The following is a 21257-nucleotide window of genomic DNA, read 5'->3' on the forward strand; positions in this document are numbered from 1 at the left end:
CATGCCGCGGAGCGGCTGGGCCCGTGAGCCATGGCCGCTGAGCCTGCGCGTCTGGAGCCTGTGCCCCGCAACGGGAGAGGCCACAACAGTGAGAGGCCCGCGTACCGCAAAAAAACAAAACAAAAAAACCTAAATTATTGTCAGTGGAGAAACATTATTCTATAAAATAAGAAAAAGTATTTAGTGTTAAAAGAGAATTAAAAGCATCCTACATATGGTTTTCATTTCAAGGACTTTTTTAGTTCACAGTACTTGCTCAGTGTTTTGTTTCTTTTCATCACAATAAAGTTTTATGAACAAGTTTCAGGAAAATGAATTAGTTAACACAGCACTTTTACCTGAACTAGTCATTGTGGATATTAATATATAACATTGATATATAGGAGATTAAGAAGTTATTTTGCTGTTAAAAAATCAAAATTTCATTGGAACTTGTTTATGAAGTAGGTAAGGGAAAGTTAATTTGGTTCATTTTATAGAAGAGGCCATATAAGCTGAACAAGGAAGACCCCAGAGCAAGTCAGCAAGTGGTCCCGTAGATTAAAAAAAAATGAAGGATACTGACCGGGATGCTTTCTCAGGTTTGCTGTTTGGTTGAATCTCACTTAGTCTCCATCCCCACATCCTCTTCGTAGGACTTCTTATAATACAGAATCAGGGAATCTCAAGGTACATTTACTAGACTTCCTTGAGGTGTCTAATATTCTGGCTGTCAATTCATTCCACCAGTATGAGATGCACTTATATAATATGTGAAGGAGGCCACTTCTCTGCATTCTTTGGTTTGTCTCTACAGACGTGTGGGATGTTGAAGGACGAAGTATGATCTTCTGTAGTCATTCTTCTGTGTTTGGTTATAAAGAGGCAGTGGCGACAGTGACTGCTCCCTGTCTCAGATTACTCTTCCTTTGTCTTCAGCTAAGCTGGCGTGTGTTTGACCCTAGCAGTTCCTCCTTGATTTCTCTCTCACCTTTCTGAATGTGGTGGAGGCAACAGCTCTCCTCAAGGGTCAGTGTATCATGTTCTGGGGTCACTCACAGAGGCTCAACCTGAAGTCTACATCTCCAATCCTTCTAGTGATACTGTCAAGTACCTGTAATTAAACTCCTTTATGTTCAAAGTTTCCAGAGAGGTTTTTGTTTTTTTCATTAACCCCTACCCAATACGGCCTTTTATGGTTCTAGGATTCCATGAATTTCAGACTTAATGTGCAATAACCACCCACACATCCTATGTAATTTTCTCCTTCAATATTACAATTGAGTAAAATGGAGTTTTGCTATAATTCTGCCTCTCAAGTTCAATACTGAGAGTGAGTCCTAGTAACAGGCCCTGATATTTATAAACCACTCTTATTTATTTACAGTCATGCCCCTTCAGTCTTCAAGACCACCTCGAGTGGCAGGAAAAGTCCAGGTGTTTTTATTCCCATCTTACATAGAAGCACACTGGGGCTAGTGAGTGGTGAGTTGCCCAAGGCACACAACTAGTTAGAGCCAAAGTCAGGTTTAAAACTAGGTCTTCTGGTTAAATTCAGGACCTTTTCTAGTCTACCATGATATCCCCAGACAGGATCCTTGTGGTAACAAAAGGCTTTTAATCAAATCCAAATGATTACCAGTTGAAAGAGATTCATTAACTTTTCCAAAGAATCCCCCTGATTTTAGGATTCGTACAAATGAGGCTTAGAATCCTACAAATGCCTTCCTCTTTGCTAGTGTCTTCAAAAACAGCTATTTTTATGATGTGTATACAAAGCCCATTTTTGTTCCACAGTGTAGGATGTGGGAACATAGGAAAACTTCATTGCTGCTTTGAGGCACAAAGACCAGGGTACAGTCTAGTCTACACATGTTCTACATCAGTCAGTCAGTGTAAAACATGCTCACGGAAAGATATTCAGGAATGGTGTTAAAACAAAGGTCATTTTTTTCATTACCTAATAAGTGACACTTTTGTATCTAGCAAGACTCATTACATGTGCTTTTCCATCGTTTTCTCTTCCAAACATACTTGCAAATATTGTCTTTTGTTGGATGCCCATTAAGACTGGTCCCATGGCTTCCTATGGGAAATCTTTGATGTTGGAAGATGAAAGATAAAGTGGGCATGAAGGAAGTGTAGAGGATGCCACTTGCACCCAAACGTGAGGCAGAATGGCTTGGAATTCAAGGTGCTGTCAATTGAGAGCCCAGATGTAGATTGCCAGTGCAGGAGGGTGCATGCAGGGAGGTGGTTATGCCTCGTCTATACAACAACTGGACCAGGGCTCCTCAAAGACTGTAGCTTTGTGTTATTTATCTTCTTCCCTAGGGCAAAGCATAGGCCTGGCACTGAGTTGGTGCTCAGGGAATCTTTGTGGAATGAAGGAATGATCTGGTGTGTTTCTGGGTCACAGTGGGTTCATGGGAAGGGGGAGCGTGCAGTCATGAGGGAGGGTGGTCATGCTCCCAAGACACCTGCATGACACACTGTGTGTGGCATTGGTTAGAAAGCCCTGCCCTCCATCCTTCCATTCCATCTGACATCTCCCAGAGTCTGAGGGACCCTGTGACCTTCTTAACTTTGGCTTCTCCATGTGAGTTCAAAAGCAAAATATTTATTGTCAATACAGAGCTGATTGCTGTCATAGCACGGATTTCGCGTAAGGGCTAAATATGGCTTAAGGTTGAGCGTGTAATCAATTGTGATTCGATATAGGTTGAAAATTGTGATGCTTAATGTATTTACATCTCTTATTCTGAATGTTACAAGTGGCTTCTGTTTTCTGAAAAAGATACACATATACCGAGATTTTGCAAGGAAAATTGCCCTTAAAGAAATTCAGAAGTGTTGGGAGTGACAGAGCAAAAGACTGACGGTTGTGAAAACATCCTCTCTATCTGGATAATGATTCACAAGGAGAAAAATGGATATGTGAGCTTTATTGTCAAAATGAGAAAAATATTAAAGACATATAGTTAAAAAATATTATTTATAATAAAAATTCTACCTACACTATTTCTTCTGTATAGAGGGAACGGAAGTTACTGGGACAATATTATTGACATCCTCCCTTCCCGCTCCTAGTTCAATATACTTGGGCCACCTCTATGGTCCCACCTTCCCACCTGTCCCTGGGAAAGCTCCATGTCCTGGAGCCCATGCCTCCTGGTTTCTTTGGATTCTGGATTCATAATTATCCTCCCCTTTGACAGTATCTGTGAAAGATTCCCTTCTGTTGAAGCTCTTCTAAGAACATAGAAATATGCTTTTTAGTCATACAAATGCCAACATAGAGTCCAGCACAATGTCCCCCCGCCTTCCTCCTACAGTTACTGCCCTCTTCCTCATCCTCCCCTCCACAAGGAACATGCATCTTCTACCCATCTTCTCTCCTCATATCCCACTCACTCCTTCTCTGCCCTCCAAAGCCATATTCTGCCTTTTCCATTGCTTTGAAATTTCTCCTGCCACAGCTTCTGGCAACCTGTTGGGTGCCAGCCCAATTGATATTTTTTAGACTCTCCCTTGATTCTTTTTCTGCAGTTTCCTTCCATCTACCCATTCAGTGTTCACAGTTTAAATTTGTATTGATGAGTCTTATAAGCTGGACATTTTGCTAGTGTTGTGGACTTACAATGGTAAATGATTTGGTTCCTGCCCTCACAGAGTTGGTATTCTTCTGGGGGAGATAGATGCTCAACAAATAGAGGTAAATGATGTTACTATAATTGTGATAAGTACTATGGAAAAAAGTACAAAAGTACAAGTGAGTATAAGAAGTTTGGAAGGTTTCCATGGAGAAATTCTGTTTAAGGAAAGGCCTGAGTTATAAGGAGGACTTAAGCCAACGTGAGGATGAGGAATGTATTAGGTCAAATGTACAGGACATGTGGGCATCCCAAGGAGGGAAGGCACATGGGACTTTGAAGGACAGGGAAGAATAAGCAAATGGGGCACTTGGTGGCTCAGATAATGAGGCGGGATTGCAAGGGGTGCATATATGCTACTTAGGCCACTGCAAAAGTTTATCATGAAGTCAGTAGGAAGCCATTAAAGCTGTGTTTCTGAACCTCGGTACTATGGACATTTGGGGCCAGACAATTCTTTGTTATGGGGTTTGGCCTGTGCATTGTAGAATGTTTAGCAGCATCCCTGGCTATCTACTAGATTCCAGTAACAAAATCCCCAGTGTAACAACCAAAATTGTTTCTGGACATTGCCAACATTTCCCTGGGGTGCAAAACTACCCCTGGTCCGGAACCACTGATTAAAATGTAAACCACTGATTTAAATCTTAACTGATTTTAAAAAGTACCGGGCCACTGCGTGCGCACGCGCGCGCACACACACACATGGCCGGTAGGGACGTGAAAAGATGTTCAACAACATTAGTCATCAGGGAAATGTATATTAAAAAACCACAGCCCACCAGACCTATAGCTTCCTGAAATGATTGGTTTACTCACCTGATGCCCCCACTAAAGAGTGAGCACCTTGTATGATGGGGGATCTGGACTTTCATTTGAATCCCTAGTATAGGCCTGCAGTATCTTGCATGGTATTTGAAGGAGCATGCTTCCAATTTTTTGCTGTATTTTGTTAAAAGAGATTTTTATACCTGTCAGTAAAAGGCAACTTTTCAATGGTACTTCTCTCCACTGTTTTGCATCCTCCACCCTGGACCTTCTTCCCTCCTCTGCTTTCCTTTCCTCAGGGAAATTTCAGACTGGACAGGCCCTGGGAAGAAAATCCTCTTCCATGCTGATGCACATAGAAGATTTACTTCACTGATCCTAATCTCACAATCTGTCATCCAAGACTGCCTTTAGTGTGTGTGTGTGTGTGTGTGTGTGTGTGTGTGTGTGTGTGTGTGTTTCATAGTCAGGGCTGCATTGCTGACGTTTGTTGGGCATCACATCTGATTTTCTGTGACACTTGGAATTTTTTTTCCTTACATAGCTGTTTGTGTATGTGTTTGCCGTCTTTGGCTCTGCTGCTTTCTGAGGCAAGTCTTGGGCAATCCCTGTGGAGCATGGCTGGTTTGTTTACCTTGTTGACTCTGTAACATTGATTAGTTGAGAAGCGCACATCTCTAGCCATGTGTTTTTTTTCTGTTTAACAACATGAGGACACAAAGTCACTGTGGAGTCAGGATCGTGGTCAATCTTGGCCAGTAGACTTTCTGACAGTGGCACCAACGTGTGGGCTGTGGGTCTGAGGGTCTGTGAGCTGGTCCTCGACATTAGCCCTAATTGGTTATAGCTTGTGTCAGTTTTATAGGGTGTCCATAACAAAGTAGCACAGATTGAGAGTCTTAAACAACAAAAATGTGTTTCCTCACAGTTTTGGAGGCTGCAAGTCTGAGATCAAGATGTTGGTGGAGTTGGTTCCTTCTGAAGACCCTGAGGGAAGGATCTGTTGCAGGCCTCTCTCCATAGCTTGTAGGTGGCTGGCCTCCCTGTGTTGTCACATCATCTTCCTTTTGTATGTGTCTGTGTCCAGATTTCTTCTTTTTATAAGGACACCAATCCTACTGAATTAGGGCCCACCCTTAATGACCTCCTTTTAATTTAATCGCCTATGTAAAGATTGTTAACCATACAGGGTTGCACTTTGAAGTACTGGGTAGGACTTGCACATACGGATTTTGGGGTGGGGCACAATTTAGCTCATTACTAACCTGAACCTGGTAAAGTAGAACTCAGAGGGCAGCAACGTATTGGCTCTATTCAGATACTTGAAGAGTTGACACTTAGAGAAGCAACTACATTTATTTTGTATAATTGGGTTGGCTAAAAAGTTCATTTGGAAAAACCCAAATGTACTTTTTGGCCAACCCAATAATTAGGTGTTAAAACTAAATGGTAGCTGCATATATGGAAAAAAATCCCAAAAGTTTCTAGCTGGCATTATCTGACCAAGTTTGCTTTGTGAAAAAGATTTCCCTGTTAAGGAGAAAACTTATTTTCTCATGAAGATTTAGAGCTCCACCGCCCAGTAGAAATATAAAATGAGCCACACTGGAAATTTTAAATTTTTTAGTGGCCACGTTAAAAAAGTAAAAAAAAAAAAAACCAACAGGTGGAATTAATTTTAACAATATAGTTTGTTTAACCCTATATATTTATTTACATATACAATTAATATAAAAAATCATTCATGAACTACTTTACATTCTTGTTTTCATTGTCAGTCTTTCAAATCTTATAGCACATCTTAGCCACCTCGCCACATTTCAAGCGCTCTGTGGTCTCAGGTGAGCCCATATTCAACAGTGCAGGTGGACAGTGTTGCCTTCTCAGTTGGGGCCAGATCATCTCCAAAGAAATGAAAAATGGTTCTTGAGGGACAAAAAGTCTTCTTATTCTTTACTTTTTATTTTGTATAAAGCACAGTATACATACAGCATATAAATAGATATACAGAATATCTGTGATATTAACATTTCATGGAAGATGATTAGGAAAACAAATGTCGAAAAAAGCCCTAATTTAGCAGATCAGTAATGAAACAGTGTTGAGTGACCTTGGTGTAGAGTCTGTCCTTGAGGTTTAATTCCAGTGCTTCCCTTACTAGCTTAGCTAGGTTTCCTTGGACCTAGTTATTTAAGCTAAGCCTTAGTCTATTTATATGTAAAATCGGGATAAGTGTCTACCTCTTAAACTATTATAAATATCACAGGAGAAATTCCATTTTGAGTTCATATTGCAGTGATTGGCTCAGACCAAACATTTAGGATGTGTCTATTATTATTTGGTCAGGGAGTTTTGTAAAGAATATTCTGGTATTGGGAGGGAGTTTGGACTGTTTTGTCATTTCCTCCCAGTTTCTTTAGGACGTTTTATTTATTTATTTATTATTAAAGTATAGTTGCCTTATTATATTAGTTTTGGGTATACAGCATATTGATTCAATATTTTTATAGATTATACTCCAGGGTATATAATTTTTTTATAGTGATTCATTTATTTTCACATTTCATCTTTTTTTTGAGATGTAATTATCATATAACATTGCATTAGAATATTGATTTATATCAGCACATTGATGCACAAATCATAATAAAGAAGTTATAGGACTGTAATTTTAATATTGATTGCAGTGACTCTTTTTCTTACTGAAATATCTCTCATTCTTTTAGATGCTGAGGTTTTTTTTTTTTTGTTTTTCTTTTTTTGCGGTACGCGGACCTCTCACTGTTGTGGCCTCTCCCGTTGCGGGGCACACGGACGCGCAGGCTCAGCGGCCATGGCTCACGGGCCTAGCAGCTCCGCGGCATGTGGGATCTTCCCCGGACCGGGGCACGAACCCGTGTCCCCTGCATCGGCAGGCGGACTCTCATGAATGTTGAGGTTTTAAGAAGTTCCTTGACTGTCCTTTATTTAACCTAAAATCTTTTTGGAGATTCATGTAAATTGTAGAACAGCAGCTTCTTATATCATTATATTAGTCTTCATTTTTGATAAGATGGGATGAGAGTAAAATGGTTTCTGTCAACCAAAGAGGAGTAAATAGAGATTTACTGTACATTATCCACAGTTACTAACTTAAGACAGGTATGTTTATTAGTGTTCTTCTTTTCAAGGTAGATGCTTATTGGAAAAAATACCTTATAACTTTAAATAAGCAAATTAAAGTTGAATTCCTAGTTAGAAGCCATGTACTTATAAGACACAGGGATGTCTACATTTCAAGCTCACTGGTGCTCCTGGGCATTTACATCACTGTATTCCTGATTCAAAGCCTCACCCATTGTAGGCCTGTGTCAGTGGATCTAAGTCTGGTCCCTGGACCAGTAGCAGCAGCATCACTGAAAATTAAGTAGAAATGCAGATTCTCAGACTCTATTCCAGATCTCCTAAGTGAGAAACTCCAGAGAAAGGGCTCAGTAGTCTGCATTTTAACCAGTACTCCTTGGGAATCTGATGCACCCAAAACTTTGAAAACCACCTTCTTATGGAATACACATCTTACGGATATTGATGGAGGGAGAAAGAATAAAACATAGACCATCTGAGAGTTATCTCCGTTATTCTGCAGTAAAATGCTGCAGTTGCTTTGGAAATGAAGGATGGCCATATATTTCAAACTTCAAACTACAGCATATATTCTGACAATTAAGAATACTTGAGATCTGGGTTGAGTACGGGGAGAATATAGGCACTTACAGCTAGGTGAGAGGTGTGAAAAAAGGAGGTGGAGTTGAAAATGGATATTCATGTATTTCTGGGTCAAACCCTGCCTCGCATGGCAAGAATGCCAAGTTCCAGCTGATCTTGGAATGTCAAAGGTGATTATGGAGGAAGCAGGCAGGGAGCCGAGATAAATGATCATTTAGTAGAGGAACTGTGGCCGGAAGAGTGGGGTCAAGAAAATACCGAACAAAGGAGCTTTAATTTTGAAAGAGGAAAAGGAATAAGCTAGGAAAAGCAGTATCCGAAACAACGAGGCAGCCTAACACAATGTTCCAACATATACATTTGAGGTGTTTTGCTCTGCTAACTTTCAATATTTTATTGTCTGAGATCCTTGCAGTGAATTGTCACTACGATTTTGATTAGAATCTTATCAGATGCTCTTGTCAGACACTCTGATTAGAAAAGGAACTGATGTGAAAATGGTAAGTTACACCTACAGGTTAATTCCAAATTTACCTGGAAATTGGGATGTGTGTTCTGTGAAGCCTATTGGAAACTTTTATTTCGCCCAGTTTTGGAAGAGTAGGTGATGAAACAGAACTGAAAATATTGCTATGATTTACTGGAAATATTGCTCTGAACTTTTATGCATGTAATCTCATAGGAGAAGCTTCAAATATTTTAAAAATTATTCTTCCATTATAATATCAAATTTGTTTCCAAATGTCTTTTTTTTAACATTTAAAAGTAATTTTGGAATTTAAAAATTCCAGCTGAAGCTCTATGTAACAGCACAAGCCTTGTAAAAGATATTTTCAGACTGCATGTTAAGAATGAATCTTAAGACTATCAGGATAAAACAGCAAGGCAGTTGCTCAAAAAATTAAATATAGAACTATCATATGATCCAGTTATTCCACTTCTGGGTATATATGGAAAAGAATTGAAAGCAGGGACTCAAACAGATATTTGTAGGCCCATGTTCATAGCAGCGTTGTTCGCAATAGCCAGAAGGTGGAAAGAAACAACCCAAATGTCCATGAGTGGATGAATGGACAAACAAAATAATACAGACATATAACTGAGTATTATTCAGTCTTAAAAAGGAAGGAAATTTTGACACCTACTATAACATGGATGAACCTTGAACACATTATGCTGAGTTAAATCAACCAGATACAAAAGGAAAAATACTGTATGATTCTACTTATATAAGATACCAAAGAGTAGTCAAATTCATAGATACAGAAAATAGAATGGTGATTGTCAGGGCCTAGGGAGAGGAGGGAATGGTGAGTTAGTGTTTAATGAGTGTGAAGTTTCAGTTTGGGAAGATGAGGATGGATGGTGGTCATGGTTGCACAGCAATGTAAAAGTACTTAATGCCCCTGAACTTTACACTTAAAAATGGTAAGTTTTATGTTATATATACTTACCACAATAAAAAAAGAATGCCATGATGAACTTTCATTTAATATTTTAATAAATCAGGTTTTAAACATAATCCACTATAATAATAATAAACATTTTTATGTGCCAATAATTGATCCAAGTGCTTTACCCAAATTATCCTATATAACTCTCACAAAAAAACTCTGAGGGAGGTATGATTGTTATCTCTTTTTTTTTTCCAGTTGTGGTTGTGCAAAATGAGGCTCCGGGAGGGGTCAGGCAGAGATTTGAGCCCGAGGGGTTGGCCTCCAGAACCTGGCTCTTATAATAAAACTTATCAAGTGTACAGAAGCCTTAGATCTGCTCTACCCATCAGGAAGACAATCCCAAATTCCAAAATTATCTCTGCAAGTTCTAAATTTATTACAAATCTTTTAAATCAGATAGAGGATATGACATACCAGAGTTACAATGTGTATGAAAAAGTTGAAATAAACTGGTTATTTATGTCTGTTTAAAAATTGCAATTCCTGCAAAGGTCCCAGTATTTCAGTATAAAAATCCATATCCAGTGACATGTGTTTCTTTGTGCAGATGGTATGCCTTTCTGAAAATTGCCAAAAGAAAAGAACACATATTTTAGAAATGTTTAATATTGTAATTACAATACAGGCAGTTTTTGCTTTATAATATGCATGCTTTAAACTCAGAAGACTGTCTATGATGTTTTACTTTATTGTGTGAAATTTAAATTTATAACAATTTTGTGTATAGCCTTCCGAATATATAGAAGATGGCCTTATTTACTGTTACCTTGGAAACAGCAATACCTAAATGCTGTGTTTACTCTCTTCAGTACAATTAAAAATCATTTTATAGAGCAAATGTAATTTAAAATAATATCCTGAAGCATGGATTTTAATTAACTTTAATCATATAAAATATGTAATGATGTTTAGTGTTAAAATTATTTGGAAAACCAAATATAGCTTTTTGTTAGAAAACATGCCAGTGCCTTTAAAAACTTGCCTTAATCAATAAATACATGCATCACTGGCCTTTTCCTTTATAAGTAATGCCCCAATATTCTAATTATTAGTAAAGTACCTCAGTTATGTAATTAACAATCCTATGATGTTAAAGATATCATGTTTAATTTTTTATTAGCTTTACTAATAACTGATGATCTTGGAGAAACTTAACAATTATAACTTGTTAAGTAATTCACAGGTAAGGCTTTCTATAGTGGCATATGTTGATATATGTGTATTTTCTTACATTTCTAGGACTCCACTATTGTCACTCCAATTATTTTGAGGACCGACCCTCAGGGATTTTTCTTTTACTGGACAGATCAAAGCAAGGTAAGAAGTGAGATATGTCTTTCTTACATTTTCCAGTTAGTTGCTGATTTATGAAGTATTTAGCTTTCTATCCATTTCATGGATGACTTTTTGTAATTTATTTAAAGATTCTACTTAAAAAGAATATCTTAGATAGAAATGTCTTGGGATTTTCCAAGGTCTGAAATATTAGATGTGCTAAATCCTAGAACAATTGGCATTTTTCAGGGTAAGAACATGGAATTGTGAATTACATTTGTTGTAGAGGGAAGTTAGCCAGTATTACTCCTGTTAAGTCTCCCACCAACTCTACCCATAATAAATGAAGAAACATGATGAGAAAGTCATTTTTGACCCTGATGACTGTAACTGTGGCTTTCCCTTTCTCTTCCTTCTCCCCTTTGCTGCTTATTAAGGGTTCTCCCAGCCTCAGCAGGAATTTGGCCTTGATAATTTGTTTTTTGTTAGAAAATCAGGAAAAAGATCCCTTTAGACTATACCTTCACTTTTTCAGGAATTTCTTCCCATTTTAGCTTTCTGTCCACCGTACCATGAATTTAGAATCTCATGTATTATGAAACCAATTGAGGTGATTCCATATTGAATTATTAAAAACTAGACTGTCTGCAGATCATAAGATTTATTTGGAGTTTAACAGGTAGTTAGGTCAGAATATTCATAAAATGTAGGTTATTATTTCCATAGACGATGCTATAGTTCTGCACTTGAACATACAAGGCCACAGACCACAGAATATTTTGGTCCTATAAGTTCTGATATTTGGAAAGATGAGACAGGCTTTATTGAGAGTGCTAAATCCATACTGAAACCAATAAAATACCTGGCATCAAACTGTGAGGTGCCTTTTCACGTTCTGGTGTTAGTTCTCTATATCCAAGGTTACTGATGTTTGTCAACTTAGCTTTCGGCCATTGGGGGCAACCTGGACTTCACCAGTGAGTAGTGGTATGGAAACTGCTCTCTGCAGTGGCATATTTGGGGTCAGAGTAGAGCCTGGGGAAACTCTTAGGGTGCTAGACAGTAATATCTGGCCCCCAGGGCCAGTCCTGAATGGGTCTGTTAACACGTCATCCAAAAGGCAGATTTTAGCTTTGTGGTCCTGGAGTTAATTTCTGAATATGGGTGCCCTGTAATCATCTCTGGCCACAGACATGGGGCTAAAGCATAGACCCTGAGCTAACGTCAAAAACCGTATTTGAGTAAGATTTCATACCGACTGTTCATGTTTATTACTGGGTGTGTTAATCACTTTGGCTTTGACATTCTGTTTGGTTTCCTGCTGTTATGTATAAAACAATGGCTTGAAAGAGGTTTTTTCCTCCTAAAGGCTATTTTTAGAACTGTTGAAGCTATATTCATGAAAGATATATTTATAACGCCTAGAGCATTTTTAAAGGTTGGGTATTTGTACAAGAGACTAGACTGTCAGTTTGACTTTTCAACTTGTAAATCAAGCTTCTATAGAAGCAACAGAAGGTATTTTGGGGTTTTAAAATAATTCATAGCAACTCAGTTAAGCTCCCCTTTAAGATCAATCATAAATATTTCTTTGCTTAAGAAAGAGAAAGTGTTTAGGACCAGAGGCTCTTTGATGTACCTCTATTGTTCTGTGAACCCAGTATTTTAACTCATGCTTATTTTCAAATGTCGAGAAATCTCAATTTTTTAATAGTAACCACTTTCTCTTGGTTGTAATGCTGTTTATGACCAACTTAAACAAATACTGTGGTAGCAATACTTCTGTCTTTTTATTACTTTTCTTTTCATGGATATTAATCTTCCAGTTCTAGCCAAGAGATGGGAATTTCATTTTTCACTTTTTAAGTCAACGGTCAGTCATGTATCAGAATTTTGAGGTTTATTTTTTTAGTTAATGATCATATATCAGTATCTAAAAGATGAGAAGATTTAGGAAAAAAATTAAACTTTCCATGATTCTAAGTTTGTCATTTTCTTCTGGCTTTAAGCCCAGTCCTGGAGTCAGAACGAGTGATGAATCCACTTCTAGGAGGTGGACTCCTGTAAGTGATATATTAGGAGCATAAATGTATGCAAGCAGAGACGGTACCCGCAAGTGAGTGGGGAGGGCACACAAGCTTTAAGTCCATGTTTTTGCATAAAATCATTTGAAGGGATGGGCCTAATGTTGCAGTCAGATGATGCTTAGAGGCCCAGTTTCTTTAAGATATTTTTTCTGACAATCAGTCTTGTTGATATGACTCTATCACATGTACTACAGAGGTTACGTCTCAAAGAAAAAATGTGATACTTTTAAGTTTATTCCGCTGATTCCCTCCCCGCCCCTGTTTGGAAGCTTGCATTGGTGTCTGGGTGATGTGCCTCTCTTCTCCCTGGAGCTTCTTCCTTTGTCTTTGTCCATGTTTCTCATTGGTCATGAAGCCTGTGCCGAAGCCCTTTGATTAGTGATACCTTGAAGCCTACTCTGCTCAGAGGCGAGCTGAGCGGCTTAAGAAGCTCTTGGTGAAGAATATTGTTACAAAATCTTTCTCTTTATAGCCCTGGAGGAGAATCCTCACATTTGACAGTTTCTCATCCATGTCTTCTCTCCTGTCATGGCCACGTTGTACCATGCACCACTGATTTCAAGCCACTGGTTTCACTCTCTGTGAACATTGACATGCTTCCTTCTGTAACCCTTCCTTTGATTTGTCACCATAGAAATGATAGGTGGCAAAGAAGACAGCCCAGATGATTTAAGAACTTAAAAACCAGAGCTGGCAGGTAATTTTTAGGTAGCAGAAATATGCTCTGATGAAACATTGAAAGAATGTTTGGGGTTGGTTGGGAGCAGATAAATATGAACATCATCTTAAGGGATAAATGTTCATACTTTGTACCAGCTCTGGGCTTATTTTAATCATTCTTTCCCTTTTATTGTTGGCTCTGTAAATCTTATTGACTGTAATTAGCAAGAATGAGTTTCTGAATATGACTATTTTAAGCATGGTTGTTTTTCTTATGTCAGTATGTGTTATGTAAAGAGGATCAGTTTATTTGTAATCATGAGTGAGAAGGGGCTCCTGTACTGCCTGAGTATGGAAGAGGTTGCCTGCATTATGCTATGACTTTCCTTTGGAGCTCTGCCATATCAGGACTAGAAACCAACACAGGAAGTGTTAGCTGTGAAAACCATGCGAACTACAAGAAGAATCTGTATGGGAGCTAAAGAAGAAAAAAGGGTCAGTGTAAAAGGCTAATAACAAAAACCTATCCTGCTAGAACATGAAACATAGTAAGCTGATGCCCTGCTTCTGTGCCAAGGTTGGTGTAAAAATAAAACTACTCACTACTAGATCCAAGAAATTCAATATAGTTCAGTAAGCTCTTCCTTGTATCCCTAAAACAGGAGCTTGGAGGAGGGGAAAGAGGAACATATAATTAAATTAAAAAGGAAGAGGAGGAAAAACACATTTTAAAGGAAGGATTCCTACTACTTTATCTTTTTTGTTACAGATATTATTTATTTTTTTGTGTGTGTGGATAATCCACTAATAGGTTCTTTTTGTAAGAGAGTAAAGCAGTATTGATGCCTTTGACTCCTCCCCACCATGGACCCAATCCTAGTCTCTTCCAAAGCTGATAATAGCTTCATGGTATCTTTCCAGGTCTCCTTTTAATGAATTTGTGCATACATTAACTATGGAAATATTTCATTTTGTTTCATTTATATCCATTTGTACCCTAAATAACATCATATTATTTTTATTGTTCCACAAACTGGCTTTTCACTTTACAGTATGTCTTACAGAACTTTTTGTGTAAGTACGTGTGAATCCACTTTATTCTTTTAAATTGCTCTACATATCCCATAGAATGGATGACCAAATTTCATTTTAACAATAAAAAAATTCTCATTGATGGACTCTTGGTAGTTGTCTGTTTCTAGTCCACAGAAAACAATCCTGAACTATAGAATAATAGTCAGCCTTGTGTATCCCTCTCTGAGTATATGGGTCAGGCGTCCCTGAGGTAAATTTTGAGAAGTACAGTTGCTGATTGAAGGCTATATATATCCTAAATTTTAGTTAATGGTTGTGTCATTTTATAACTTTGCCAGACTTGTGTGAGAGGAACTGTTTCCTCAACCCCCACCAACACTATTAAGAAACATTTTAATTTTTGCCAATCTGATGCAACCATTGTATCTTTGCTCTAATTTGCTATTGCCTGATTTGCTAGTGAGCTGTGTACATTTTCTTACATTTGTGGACAATTTCTGATTTCTCTTACAGGAGTTACCTGCTGAATTTCCTTGCCTTGTGTTGAGAGTTGTCCAGGTATTCTGGATGTTAATCCTTTAGCTGTTAGGGATGTTGCAAATATTTTCTTCCTGTCTGTGGCTTGTCTTTGAATTTCTTAACTTTTAACTTATGCATGACAAAAGATGACTTGACATTCTCAAATTTGATGTATTCACATTTCAATCTTTTTTCTTTTTTTTTCTTTTTGCTTTATTTAAAGCCTTTCTTATTCATCATCCTCATAGCCATTCATTATTATTAGTTTAGACTTTTAATTCATGTAGAGTTGTCTTAGTCCATTTGGGCTGCTCTAACAAAATACCATAGAATGGGTAGTTTATAAATGACAGATATTTATTTCTCACAGTTCAGGAGGCTGGAAGTCCAAGACCAGGGTATCAGCATGGTTCAGTGAGAACCCTCTTCTGGGTTGCAGACTTCTTGTGTCCTCATGTGGTGGAAGGGGCTAAGGATCTCTCCGGAGCCTCTTTTATAAGGGTGCTGATCCCATTCAGGAGGACTCTGCCCTCAGGACCTAATCATCTCCCAAAGGCCCCATCTCCTAATACCATCCTTGGGCATTAGGTGTTTAACATATGAATTTGGCCTGGTGGGTAGGGACACAAACGTTCAGACCACAGCAATCATATAATGTATTTTGAACATTGATGTGAAGTTTGGTTCTAAATTTAATTTCGTCAAATGATTAGTCTTGTCTGTGGGTGGCTCCTCATTCTTTCCTGTTGGAGCCAGCTCTGATAGCACCGTCTCTTCTGTAACTTTCTTCTGGCTAAGAGTGGAGGGTGTGGGAGGTGGGAGGTGCGATGGTGGGTTGACCTGAGTTGATGCTCCCATTTCATTCCTAGTGCTGATACCTTCACCACCTGTTTGGGTGGCCCAGGTCTACTCCTATGTTTTAATGTCTGTGGGTTTCTGGGATGTCATTTCCTACTTCATTTTTTATTCCATTTATCTTTTGTCTTCCATTCTTTCTGATTGAACAAGTACAATCCTTTCTGTGTACCCATGATCCTAGATGATAGACATATATTTACACCTGCATATCCAGTCATTTCTAGGGACCCAGAATCAGAGGAGGGCTCCACCATCTGCACCATATGCCATCTTTTTCTGGCCTATGATTTTGCACGAGACAACCATTTGGGATCCTTGTAGAGCAATGATTAAGCTTCTATTAATGACAACTATAGACCGCATTCTCTTATGGTAGCCTTAAATTTCTATACAGAGTTCAAAAGCAAAGTTTAAAAATTAAATATTTACATAAGACACAGTGACGTTTTCAGCATAAAAGTCCAGAATTCAAAAATATTTAAAATGATGCCTCATAAGCCTCTAAGAAAATCTAGAAATATCATGTTAAAAAAATAGTCTGGCCTCCAAAAGAACCACCAGGCACCACAGATTTCATTAATCATCATTTAGCAGTGGTGCTTCCTCTTTCACATACACTTCCCTAGTATATCCCAGAAACATCAATTTTGGACTTTCTTGCCTATAGTGAATGGGGTAAGACACTCAACAGTCAATTGAGTGCAGTGATGTGATCATAAATTAAGAAGATCAACTCTATTCACTTTTATTTGGTAGTTTCCCCCAAACCCTGAAACAACAACTGATTTACCTTAGAAAACAGCAAAGTGCATGTGAGTATCACTCTTGGAGGGCTGCGATCATTGCTTGGCCTGCAGCAGTGCACCAATCGTTGCCAACAAACCAGCAGCATCTATGGACTAAGTCTTTTCTTTCACCCTCCATGAATTTCCTTCACATAAAGAAATTAATAGAGCAGACATGGCCCAAAATCTAAACCCACGTCCTTACTACTCCTGAGGCAGAGAGTTGGACCCCAGTGGCCAGCATTTGCATTCCTTTGCTTTTTCTGGCCTCTGGAGCTCATGTCACTGCCTGAATTAACACCCACCCAACCAAAGAAGTTTGATGGGCAAATACCAACAGCTCCCTCACTTCTTCGATGGGATAACTCAAAGGTGCTAGCTTTCTGTTTTCTTCTAGTGCCCGCCAGGGTTAATAAGCCCATTTACCCTCAGTGGTAACTGACTTGAAAACACATCCTTCATGGGCTTCCTTCCCTTCCTGTCTCGATTCCCCATGTATCCTGGAACCACCTCTAAAATAAACTCATTTTACTAGAATCCTTGTTTAGTAACTGCTTAACATGGATGCTTTGTACCTAACAACTTAATATAGATGCCCCATAGTTAAGGGCATTACAAAGATTCTTTAGTAAGAGGCACTGGAAACTGTTAGGTATATACTTTAAACCAGGGAGGTTTTCTTTTCTTTTTCTTAAAAGAGTCCTGAGTTGGGAGGCCAGAACTTGAAGTCAGAAAGATGTGGGTTGGAGTTCTAGCTCTGCCTTGTACTCTATGAGTCATGTCTGGTGAATCTCTTCAACCATTTAAACCTCCGTTTCCTCATCTGCAAGATGGGGTATAACTTTCTCAGAGTTGCTCGTAAATATGATGCATGTGTGTAGCACAATGCCTGGCACTTTGTAAACTCACTCTTTGTGGTGGCTTTTTAAAAACATTTAATTATAAAATTAATTTAAGTTTTAAATTAAATTTTAAAATTTCAGCTTTCCTGAGGTATGATTGACAAAATTTAAGATAGTTAAAGTGTACATCTTGGTGATTTGATGTACATATCCATTGTGAAAGGATCCCCCCATCTAGTTAATTAGCACATCCATCACCTACCTCATTTATTTTTCTTATTTTTGTGTATGTGTGAGAATATGTAGGTTCTACTCTCTTAGCAAATTTCATTTATATAATACAGTGTTGTCAGCTGTAGTCACCACACTCTACATTAGATTCTCAGTCCTTATTCATTTTATAGCTGAAAGTTTATAGCCTTTGACCAACCTCTCCCTAGTTCCCTGGCACCCCAGCCCCTGGCAACTACTTTTCTGCTCTCTGTTGCTATGAGTCTGACTCCTCACCCCTTTCTGAAGATTTCACATGTAAGTGATACCGTGTCATATTTGCCCCTCTCTCTCTGGCTTTATTTCACTTGGCATAATGCCCTCAAGTTTCACTGTGGTGACTTCTATTATTGGTATATAATGGAGAGTTAGTCTCTGACTAAACAAGTAGTCCCTAACTAATTGTTAGGGACCACAAATGTGCTGTTTTGAAAGCCAAGTGACCATCTATTTACATATATTTTAAAATAGTTTTTCTTCTTCAAGGTAATAGTGACTTGTTTTCTGTTTAGACTCTGCTGTGGTCTTTTGATCTAAAGCATTGAAACTTAGGTCTGTTTGGGCAAACAAGATGTGTATTTATGTATTTTGTAATGTTTTGGGAACAAAACTGTGCAAGGCAAAAGAAGGGATTTATTGTTGAGAAGACTTTCCCACTGAGGATAATTTGCTGATAAATACTGCATCATAGGTGAAAGGTTTTTGACCCTTGGGAATCGGAAGCATCTTATGAAATAAGCTTTAAGATGATTTAAAAGTCTTGGATAGGAGAAAATGCTATTATTCACAAGAAGGATTGGGCTCCGCCATGGTTGTCTGTGTCTTTTTTCCTAAGATAATCACTTTGGGATTGGATTTTCACTGCTATATCGGCACCAGGAGCTCCTCTTCCTCCATACTGATCAGATCCTTAGAGATTAAACTTTCAGTGTTTGTGAGAATAATTTAGTCAGTGGTCTGTTGGCTTGCTGAGGAACAAACTTCTTCTCATCAATTCTACTTCCAGATTAAGCTTTATTTATTATCAACACTTCCGTCTTTTCACTACCTTGAGTCCCAAAACTTTTGCTTGAATGAACTCTAGCTACTGTAGGACAGCTAATATGATTTCTTAGCCTATGCAGATGCAATAGAAGAAAACATGTTATTAGAATGGAAATTTTTACAAGGTTGTGAATCATGGTTTTTTAGTAAATGCATTTTAAAATCAAGCTGATTATTATGAAATGGCATCGTTGTTCTTTCTTTGGAATCATTTCTAGGGTGTAAGTGCATTAACCTGATTTTAATGTCTCCATCATAGCACTTCATCAGGCAAATAACAACAGCAATGCTTGTTTGAATACACTGTAACTAGAGTTTATTACTCCTAATATAATTTAATTACAAAATTATGCCAGTTTTATGAGTTGCTTATATTTAGCTCTTCCTAGTCTTGTAGTAGAAATTAAATTGGATGCTTTCCATGCTATGAAGTTATTATAATGGGATATTTGTAACTTTTGATACAAAATTAGTTTGAGACACTGGATTAAAGGAATGTGTAGAGGAAATGCATTTTGTATGTTGTTCATAATTTTATTTCTAGTTATGTGGAAAACCCATTTGCGCTTGTTGTGAGTAGAATTCCCAAATACATTGGTATTGACCCAATGTCTTGCTCCTTTGCTTGAATTATAGATGTTGTAGATAGAGTGAGCATATTTGTTTGACCTCTAGTTCCTTTTCTTGCCAATACAAAATTGTGTGATCCTACTGATGGGGTTCTTGTCAAGCTCTTTCCGTATTTAATAGCAAGACAAGCCTCTTTTTTCCTTCTGGTAACATAAATGGAGACTTACAGTTGAGTCATTTAAGCATTTACCAAAATAAAAATAGACTTAAAAATATAATTATTTTCCATTTTTTACATTTTATCTTCGTTTGTTTCATTTAAATAGATTTAAGATGCAAAAACATAAACTTTAAACTATATGACAAACCCACAGCCAATATCATTCTCAATGGTGAAAAACTGAAACCATTTCCTCTAAGATCAGTAACAATATAAGGTTGTACACTCCGCTGAGCCTGAGCGTCCGGAGCCTGTGCTCTGCAACGGGAGAGGCCACAAGAGTGAGAGACCCGCATACCGCAAAAAAAAAAAAAAAAAAAAAAAAGTAATCCAAATCGTAAAAGAAGAAGTAAACCTGTCACTGTTCACAGATGACATGATACTATACATAGAGAATCCTAAAGAGGCTACCAGAAAACTACTAGAGCTAATCATTGAATTTGGTAAAGTAGCAGGATACAAAATTAATGCACAGAAATCTCCTGCATTCCTATACACTAATGATGAAAAATCTGAAACAGAAATTAAGGAGGCACGCACATTTACCACTGCAACAAATAGAATAAAATACCTAGGAATAAACCTACCTAAGGAGACAAAAGACCTGTATGCAGAAGACTATAAGACACTGATGAAAGAAATTAAAGATGATACAAACAGACGGAGAGATAGACCATGTTCTTAGATTGCAAGAATCAACATTGTGAAAATGACTGTATTACCCAAAGCAATCTACAGATTCAATGCAATCCCTATCAAACTACCACTGGAATTTTTCACAGAACTAGAGCAAAAAATTTCACAATTTGTATGGAAACACAAAAGACCCTGAATAGCCAAAACAATCTTGAGAAAGAAAAATGGAGCTGGAGGAATCAGGCTCCCAGACTTCAGACTCTACTACAAAGCTATAGTAATCAAGACAGTATGGTACTGGCACAAAAACAGACATATAGATCAATGGAACAGGATAGAAAGGCCAGAGATAAACCCATGCACATATGGTCACCTTATTTTCGATAAATAAAAGAATGAACTTAGAACACTCCCTAACACCATACACAAAAATAAACTCAAAATGGATTAAAGACCTAAATGTAAGGCCAGACACTATCAAACTCTTAGAGGAAAACATAGGCAGAACACTCTATGACATAAATCACAGCAAGATCCTTTTTGACTGACTTCCTAAAGAAATGGAAATAAAAACAAAAATAAACAAATGCAACTTAAAAGCTTTTGAACAGCAAAGGAGAACATAAACAAGGTGAAAAGACAACCCTCTGAATGCGAGAAGATATTTGCAAATGAAGCAACTGACAAAGGATTAATCTCCGAAATTTATAAGCAACTCATGCAGCTCAATAACAAAAAAACAAACAACCCAATCCAAAAATGGGCAGAAGACCTAAATAGACATTTCTCCAAAGAAGATATACAGATTGCCAACAAACACATGAAAGAATGCTCAACATCATTAATCATTAGAGAAATGCAAATCAAAACCACAATGAGATATCATCTCAAACC

At 37.9% G+C, this 21257-nt stretch overlaps 1 protein-coding gene across 6 annotated transcripts in view; it reads left to right on the forward strand.

Annotated features, from left to right (window-relative positions):
* PLCB1 (phospholipase C beta 1) overlaps positions 1-21257 on the forward strand; it is a 705446-nt gene that overhangs the window by 7274 nt on the left and 676915 nt on the right. For 5 of the 6 annotated variants that reach the window (XM_024123662.3, XM_024123663.2, XM_028499214.2 and 2 more), the window contains exon 2: positions 10802-10879. In XM_024123662.3, coding sequence (XP_023979430.1) covers positions 10802-10879 — 78 coding nt within the window. Of the gene's footprint in view, positions 1-10801; positions 10880-21257 lie in introns of those variants that run through there. The other variant, XM_055090385.1, reaches the window with a different exon arrangement.

The sequence above is a fragment of the Physeter macrocephalus genome, chromosome 14, assembly GCF_002837175.3.
Source record: "Physeter macrocephalus isolate SW-GA chromosome 14, ASM283717v5, whole genome shotgun sequence".
Taxonomy (NCBI): domain Eukaryota; kingdom Metazoa; phylum Chordata; class Mammalia; order Artiodactyla; family Physeteridae; genus Physeter; species Physeter macrocephalus.